Here is an 8,913-nt window from a genome sequence, read left to right as displayed (position 1 = left end):
CTGCTGCCCCTGCCTCGGTCGCTTCGGTGGGGGTCTCAGGTGCTGAGCAAAACGGTCTGGTGCGCTGCCGTCAGTGCGCATAATTGGGACTGCTTGCTTCCAACCATGCCAAATAATCCGTGCCATTACCGATTACCTGCACATGCCGCTTGGCCTGGGCTACGTTTCCACAGCCCTGGCTGCACAAGTATTTGGTTGGAGGAGTTTTCCATTAACATCTATTAGCGCAGGATCAAAGCGTCACAAACACTGCCATAAAACGGGAGAAGAAGAAGAAGACCAGATTTATACCCCGCCCTTCTCTCTGAAACAGAGACTCAGAGCGGCTCACAATCTCCTATATCTTCTCCCCCCACAACAGACACCCTGTGAGGTGGGTGGGGCTGAGAGGGCTCTCACAGCAGCTGCCCTTTCAAGGACAACCTCTGCCAGAGCTATGGCTGACCCAAGGCCATTCCAGCAGGTGCAAGTGGAGAAGTGGGGAATCAAACCCGGCTCTCCCCGATAAGAGTCCGCACACTTCACCACTACACCAAACTGGCTCTCTGGGTAAGGGGGATGACCTTAAAATTAAAAGGGCCGTTCACATTCAGGAACAACAGAGCATCACTTCAGGGGCAAATGAGATCCTCAGGAAAACTGGGAAGGAAGGGGAGACATGCTACTTTGCATACATTTCCGCTCAATGTTTTCCCTGTTTCACAGAACTAAAGTATAGCATCAAAAGACTCCACTGTATTCGTTTTCTTGTTGGAGAACCGACTTGCTGTTTTCGCCAGGAGGTGATTTCCGTCTTCTTGTTAGCCATGATTCACTTAAATATCCAAGTTCTCTTTTCCCGCCCACTTCTTTTTAAAAATGCAGCTTTATGACTTTTTGGACTTTCCTCCCCCGGCGAGAGCCGCTCCCATGCAGGCTGATGTATCACAGACTCCGTGGGTTCCCTGAACCCCAATTGCACCTGGTCTTCCAGGATCGCCCGGCAATCCAGGTTCACCGGGAGCACCATCCCGACCATCTTTACTCGTTCCAGGCACACCGGAGGGTCCTTGAAAAAACAGGGTTTGAAAAGAATCAGCATAAAACACATTGTTTAGATGATATGCTTACTTATGAAATAAGGGGAGGCACGGTGGCTCAGTGGTAGAGTATCTGCTTGGTAAGCAGAAGGTCCCTGGCATCGCCAACTCAAAAGGGTCCAGGCAAACAGGCATGAAAAACCTCATCTTGAGACCCTGGAGAGCCGCTGCCAGTCTGAGTAGACAATTCACTATAAGGCAGCTTCATATCACAGAATCACAGAGTTGGAAGGGACCTCCAGGGTGATCTAGTTCAACCCCCTGCACAAAACTCACAAATACCGCCCCCTAAATTCACATATGTTCATACGCTGCCTTGTTCACACAGAAATGGTGACCACCAGGGCATTTTTTGTAGCAGGTACTCCTTTGCATATTAGGCCCACACCCCTGATGTAGCCAATCCTTCTGGAGCTTACAGTAGGCCTTTGTACTAAGAGCTCTTGGAGGATTGGCTACATCAGGGGTGTGTAACTTAATATGCAAAGGTGTTTCTGCGACAGAAAAAGCCCTGGTGACCACCAATGTTCCCTCTAAACTGCAGAGTCTTGTGAGCAAAAATTCTGCTTTGCAAGCTATTGGCATTACAGTTGCGAGCTACTGCATAAATTAGTGTGCTCTGGGGTCATCCTTCCTGAGCTAAGACAAAAATGGGTGAGCTGGAGGCTAAAAATCTGTGAGCTAGCTTAGAGGGAACACGTGTAACCACACATGTCAAGAGGTTCATGTGCTAATGACTGAACAGAAGACTATAGTTTAATTGCATTGATCCACAATCCCTGGTTTGGACTAATCTGTAAAAGGGCCTCTTTGGGAAGGATTTGAGGCCAAAATAAAGATACAGGAATGAAATTCTTTCAAACTTTCTGCCATTCTATTTGGAACCTCTGCAAGCTCTTCCTCACTCCACACTTTTTGTCCCTTATGTGCTCCGATTGCTTCCCCCCCTTTTCTGCATGTATTTTGCTCCCTTTAGTGGTTGCTTTGATATTACAGCATTGGATCTCTAAGATCATAAGAGAAGCCATGTTCGATCACGCCAATGGCCCACCCAGTCCAACACTCTGTGTCACACAGTGGCCAAAAAACCAAAAAAACCCAGGTGCCATCAGGAGGTCCATCAGTGGGGCCAGGACACTAGAAGCCCTCCCACTCTCCCCCCTGCCCCGCCCAAGCACCAAGAATACAGAGCATCACTTCCCCAGACATAAGAACATCAGAGAAGCCATGTTGGATCAGGACAATGGTCCATCCAGTCCAACACTCTGTCACACAGTGGCTAAAAAAAACCAGGTGCCATCTGGAGGTCCATCAGTGGGGCCAGGACACTAGAAGTCCTCACACTGTGGCCCCTCCCAAGCACCAAGAATACAGAGCATCACTGCCCCAGACAGAGAATTCCAACAATGCACTGTGGCTAATAGCCACTGATGGACTTCTGAGCCAGATGTTTATCCAACTCTCTCTTGAAGCCATCTATGCTTGTAGCTGCCACCACCTCCTGTGGCAGTGAATTCCATGTGTTAATCACCGTCTGGGTGAAGAAGTACTTCCTTTGATCAGTTCTAACCCAACTGCTCAGCAATTTCATTGAGTGCCCACGAATTCTTATCTTGTGAGAAAGGGAGAAAAGTATTTCTTTCTCTGCCTTCTCTATCCCATGCTTAATCTTGTAAGCCTCTAGCATGTCACCCCTCAGTCGATGTTTCTCCAAGGAAAAAAAGCCCCAAGAGTTTTTAACCTCTGGCATACGTCCATGCTGGAAATATGCTGGAGGGACGCTCATGTAACATCAAAGCAACCACTAGAAGGAACAAAACACATGCAGGGGAAAAATGAAGCAATAATGGCATACAAGTGATAAAAATAAGAATGTGTAGAGCCCCATGTTTCAGAGGACTCTCAGCCATGTCCTCAGCTCATGAGATAGGCTTGCCAATCCCCAGGTCCCAGCGGGGGTTCTTCCGCTTTCCCAGGCTCCTTCCCGCCCCCAGTCAGCTGGCCGGCAGGGGAAGCCCCGCCCCAAAGGACCATGTGCCTTTCCACCTCTGGAGGCTTCAGTCTCCGATTGAAAGGCTTCCTCTTGGGATGGTGTGTCTGTGTTACTTGGAAGAAGTTGGCAGCAACTTGTGAAAGGCCAATCCCCCTTCAGAGTCCCCAGAAACGGGGGGTGGGGGGGGAGGGAAACGTCTGCTGAGCACTTCATTATTCCCTATGTGGAGATCGATTCTCATAGGGTATAATGAGGAATTGATCTGGAGGTTTCAGGGGCTCTGGGGGAGCTGTTTTTTGAGGTAGAGATGCCAAATTTTTAGTATATTATCTAGTGCCTCTCCCCAAAGTACCCCCCAAGTTTCAAAACGTTGGACCAGGGGGTCCAATTCTATGAGCCCCAAAAGAAGGTGCCCCTATCTTTCATTATTTCCTATGGAAGGAAGGCATTTAAAAAGGTGTGCCGTCCCTTTAAATGTGATGGCCAGAACTCCCTTGGAGTTCAATGATGCTTGTCACACCCTTGTTCCTGGCTCCTCCCCCAATGTCTCCTGGCTCCACCCCCAAAGTCCCCAGATATTTCTTGAATTGGACTTGCCAACCCTATCACGAGAGCAGTGCTGGCCAGGCCTGTTGGCTTTCCTATCTGACTTGTGAACTGACAGCATGTCCTAGCACACACCCAGGACTTTGCTGTTGTTGGGAAAGGCTAGTTGGTGGTGAATAAGAAAATGCGGCTTCTTATTGAGGCACCTTGATAAGCTTCAACAGAATCTCGGGACCCTCAGGGCAAACCCTGAACCATGGCTCCATAGTAAAAACAAGTGGGGGACCCAAAAGAAGAAGAATAAGACCATAGATTTCTGCCCCACCCTTCTCTTTGAATTGGAATCTCATCAGAGTGGCTCACAATCTCCTTCCCCTGCCACATACACCCTGTTAGGTGGGTGGGGCTGAGAGAGCTCTCCCAGAAGCTGCCCTTTCAAGGACAACTCTTGCGAGAACTATGGCTGACACCTAACTGATACTTGGATGGAACATCTTTGGATGGAACAAAATGCTCTTATAGACCGCTGGCTTTATTTTATCTTGTTTTATTAACTATGCTTTTATTGTATCTGTAAATGTTTTAAATGGAATTGTATGAATTATTATGTTGTGAGCCGCCCTGAGACACTTCGGTGAGAAGGGCGGGATATAAGTTTATTAAATAAATAAATAAAAAATAAATAAAATTAAATAAAGGCCATCCCAGCAGCTGCAAGTGGAGGAGTGGGGAATGAAACCTGGTTCTCCCAGATAAGAGTCCGCACACTTAACCACTACATCTCATTTCCCTCCATATTCCCCCTCCCTATGCTATTTCCTCTTTCTGTCCCCCCTGGCAGCCCCCATAGCCTCTCCTCTTTTCCTGCTTCCTTTTCACCCATCCACCAACCTACCTTTATCTGCCCCCAGTCTTCGGCTTTTCCTCCTTTCCTCCCCCAGCAGACTCTTCCCTCTCACCATTTTTCTGTTTGCTCCCTTCAGCTTCTACTCCATCTTTCTCCTATCGTTGCTTCTTTCATTTCATCTTTTTCAGTCTTCCCCACCTACCCCTACTTTTGATTTACACAAACTGAAGTTTGGCAGGCTCAGCTGAACATACGAACCTATGAAGCTGCCTTATACTGAATCAGACCGTCAGTCCATCAAAGTCAGTACTGTCTACTCAGACTGGCAGCGGCTCTCCAGGGTCTCAGGCTGAGGTTTTTCACGCCTACTTGCCTGAACCCTTTTTAGTTGGAGATGCCGGGGATTGAATCTGGGACCTTCTGCTTACCAAGCAGATGTTCTACCAATGAGCCAAGCAGATGCTCTACCAATGAGCCACTGTCCCTCTCCAGTTATATGATTGTGTTGCTCGCAACCCCCTAAATGGCCACCAAGAATACTGTCACACAACATTTCAGTAGGCATTCATCTCTTAAAGCTGCAGGCATCACTTCTATTATTTTAGGCTTTTTAAAAACCCCAATGCATTTTTTAAAAAAAATATTTTTTTTTCCTGCAAATCTGAGGTTCTCTCTGGGTTTGCAGGAAAATCTCCCATTTGTCCCAGTCACATTGTATGGACTTTTTGATGCCCACACTGAAGTCTGGTTTAGAATCTGATATTATAATCATGGGAAGGGGGCAATGAAACTTGGAGGAGGGGGTCTTCCACCCATCACTGAGACCAGTGTGGGCCCCACCATACACCTTAAAATCAAACAATTAAAAAAAATGGGGGGGGGGAATACAACCCCCCAATATATATTTTTAACATTTTACATTTTTCTGCAAACCAGAAGGTCCCGCAAATCTGTTGAGTGTCAGCGTGGCCCCAATCCGTGGAGTTAAAAATCCTCTGGTGGAGGCCAGACTTCACTGTTGAATAGACAGATGATTTTCTGCCAACTTACCTTGAGGTCCTTGATCCCCATCCGGTCCATCGATGCCCTTACCGATGGCACCTTTGTCTCCTCTCTCACCAGCATCACCTGCAGTGCCGTAAGAAAAGTTTATTGAAATTACCGAATGGGAAAAGATTTGGAAAGAAAATTTGAAATTGACGAAATCTGCTTTATTTAAAGAAAATTTGTACAAATTGATTTATCGCTGGTATTATACCCCAGATAAACTGTCCAGAGCATATCCAGAGGTTTCAAATAAATGTTGGAAGTGTAACAAAACAAAAGGTTCTCTCTTCCACATATGGTGGCTCTGTGATAGGGCAAAGAAATATTGGATTCAGGTGTCCATATGGATTCAAAAGATATTAAAAAAACAAATCCCCCATCTACTCGAACTTTACTTATTAAATGTCTGTAAAATTGATGTGTCCAAATCGGAAAAAAAGTTCTGCTCCATATACTAACTATTGCCAGAATTCTGTACGCCAGATATTGGAAGACCTATAATATTCCAAATAGGAATGAGTTTATAGTTAAATTAATGGAGACTGTAGAAATGGATCTCTTAACCATGAGGTTGAGAGATGGTAATATTACGGAATGTAATGATACTTGGAAATCGGTGTACGAATGGATGGAACATTTAAGATTTGAATAGATAGAATAAGATATAAGTGTTAGAAAGTTATCTATACGTTCCTTTGTAAATGGTGGTGGGTATGTTGAATTCTCTGAGTATGTATGTTTGGCTATGTTATATGTTGTATGTATAATATAATAAAACAACTTATTTTTCTGGAAAAAAAAAAGAAAAGTTTAAACCTAGGCAAGGAGCTAGGAGTAGGTTAGTCTGTAAGCCAAAGAATGGGATGCAGTTGCAGAGAAACGGGTTTGTGGATTAAGCAAGTTACTTGATTTGAGTCCTAAACTCAGGGCTTCTTTTGTAGCAGGAACTCCTTTGCATATTAGGCCACACACCCCTGATGCAGCCAATCCTGCTGGAGCTTACAGTAGGCCCTGCACTAAGAGCCCTGTAAGCTCTTGGAAGAGTGGCTTTATCTGGGATGTGTGGCCAGAGCCAGCACGTGGGAGTCAGTGAAGTAGACGGCTGCCTGGGCTGCCACTTCACCACAAGGGACCGAGACCTCTTCTTGGCTCCCTCTGAAGCAAGGGAAGGCAGGGCTGAGTGCTCATGCAAAGTGCACGTGACCTGATGAGGTCATGACGCCCCCCCCCCCCAACAACAGACACCCTGTGAGGTAGGTGGGTCAGAGATCCAGCCAACCCAAGCAGGCCTCACTTGCCTGGGACTCTCCTCCCCGCTCCCCCAGTCAAAAGGCTAGCATGCCACCTGCCATCCAAAATCACATAAGAAGTAGAGAAAGGGTAGCATGGGCTTCTCCAGGGGTTAATGAGGGCTGCTGGGGGTGGCAAAGCCCCTGGTGGCTGGCTGGCTGCCTGCTCTCCTAATCCAGGGATTGTTATGCAGCTGCACCTACTATTCAATGGACAAGGTAGGTAGGTGGGGAGGAGGAGGGGGAACCCTCAGAAAGGTTCAGGAGTTGTGCTCCTGTGAGTTCTTGCTGAATATGAGGCCTGCATCTATCCATCCCTCCATGCACCCATCCATGCACCCACCCAACCATCCATCCACTCACCCCTCTCTCCCTACATCCATCCACACACCCATCCATCCACCCCTCCATCCACCCACCCACCCACACACCCACCCACCCATCCATCCATGCACCCATCCATCCATCCATGCACCCATCCATGCACCGATCCATCCATCCATCCGTCCGTCCCTCCCTCCCTTCCTCCACCCATCCACACACCCATCCACCCCTCCATCCACACACCCACCCATCCATGCACCCATCCATCCATCCATGCACCCATCCATGCACCGATCCATCCATCCGTCCGTCCCTCCCTCCCTTCCTCCACCCATCCACACACCCATCCACCCCTCCATCCACACACCCACCCATCCATGCACCCATCCATCCATCCATGCACCCATCCATGCACCGATCCATCCATCCATCCGTCCGTCCCTCCCTCCCTTCCTCCACCCATCCACACACCCATCCACCCCTCCATCCACACACCCACCCATCCATGCACCCATCCATCCATCCATGCACCCATCCATACACGGATTAATCCATCAATCCATCCCTCCCTTCCTGCACCCACCCACCCACCCACTCATCCATCCACCCATCCATGCACCGATTCATCCATCCCCCCTCCCTCCCTCCCTCCACACACCCATCCACACACCCACCCATCCATCCATGCACCCATCCACGCACCAATTCAACCATCAATCCATCCCTCCCTCCGGCCACCCACCCACCCACCCATCCCTCCCTCCCTCCACACACCCATCCATCCATCCATCCATGCACCCATCCATGCACCGATTCAACCATCAATCAGTCCATCCCTCCCTCCCTCCCTCCACCCACCCACCCACCCACCCATCCATCCACCCATCGTGCTGGCCAGATAGACAGGAGCCTACATATCACTTAGGGTCTGCTTCAGGTAGAAATCTGACTCACCTCGCGGACCAGGATCTCCCAAGTCGCCTGGTGGCCCTCTGTAGCCAGGTGGACCACGAGCCCCAGGATGCCCAACACTTCCCGTTTGCCCGGGGGGACCCGGAGGACCGGCAGGCCCAGCCCGACCAGTGAGTCCAGGAGCCAAGGGCTTTCTCAGATTAGCAGCTAACTGGGCAATTTGTTCTAGAGAGAACACAAACAAACAAAAAAGGACAAGTTAGCTTCCCTCCCCCTGTATGAATCTATGTGTGGTTAATCTAGCTTTTGTTTTTGGCTGTCATGTTGCAGCCGGGTGATGCCGACCCTGAAGGGCTTGCGAGGCAAGGGAAAATGGAGGTGCTTTGCCATGGCCTATCTCTGCAGAGCAGCCCTTGACTTCCTTGGTAGTATCCAGGGGTGGGATTCTAGCAGGAGCTCCTTTGCATATGAGGCCACACACCCCCTGACATAGCCAATCCTCCAAGAGCTTACCAAAAAGAGCCTTGTAAGCCCTTGGAGGATTGGCTACATCAGCGAAGTGTGGCCTAATATGCAAAAGAGCTCCTGCTAGAATTCCACCCCTGGTAGTATCATGTCTGAGTGCTATCCAGGGCTGACCCTCATCACTTCCAACAGGGCTTCTTGTTTTTGTAGAAAGAGCCCAGCAGGAGCTTCCCCATGCCTTCTCCAGTGTGCCCGCCACACAGTGAGAAGAAGAGAAGAAGAATTGCAGATTTATACCCCGCCCTTCTCTCTGAATCAGAGACTCAGAGCGGCTTACAATCTCCCATATCTTCTCCCCCCACAACAGACACCCTGTGAGGTGGGTGGGGCTGAGAGAGCTCTCACAGAAGC

General features: G+C 48.8%; 1 protein-coding gene across 1 annotated transcript in view; it reads right to left on the bottom strand.

The window, feature by feature from the left end:
- Positions 1 to 822: 822 nt before the first annotated feature.
- The window catches only part of COL9A3 (collagen type IX alpha 3 chain), a 97,675-nt gene continuing 89,584 nt past the window's right edge, over positions 823 to 8,913 (bottom strand). Inside the window, exons 32-34 of the mRNA XM_060232937.1 lie at positions 8,080 to 8,262; positions 5,516 to 5,593; positions 823 to 1,048 (exon numbers count right to left, since the gene is read on the bottom strand). Of these exons, the coding sequence (XP_060088920.1) occupies positions 867 to 1,048; positions 5,516 to 5,593; positions 8,080 to 8,262 (443 nt within the window). The 3' untranslated portion in view covers positions 823 to 866. The remainder of the gene's footprint in view (positions 1,049 to 5,515; positions 5,594 to 8,079; positions 8,263 to 8,913) is intronic.

This window comes from Heteronotia binoei, chromosome 2 (genome assembly GCF_032191835.1).
Source record: "Heteronotia binoei isolate CCM8104 ecotype False Entrance Well chromosome 2, APGP_CSIRO_Hbin_v1, whole genome shotgun sequence".
Classification (NCBI taxonomy): domain Eukaryota; kingdom Metazoa; phylum Chordata; class Lepidosauria; order Squamata; family Gekkonidae; genus Heteronotia; species Heteronotia binoei.
This window is presented reverse-complemented; position numbering and strand designations above follow the sequence as displayed.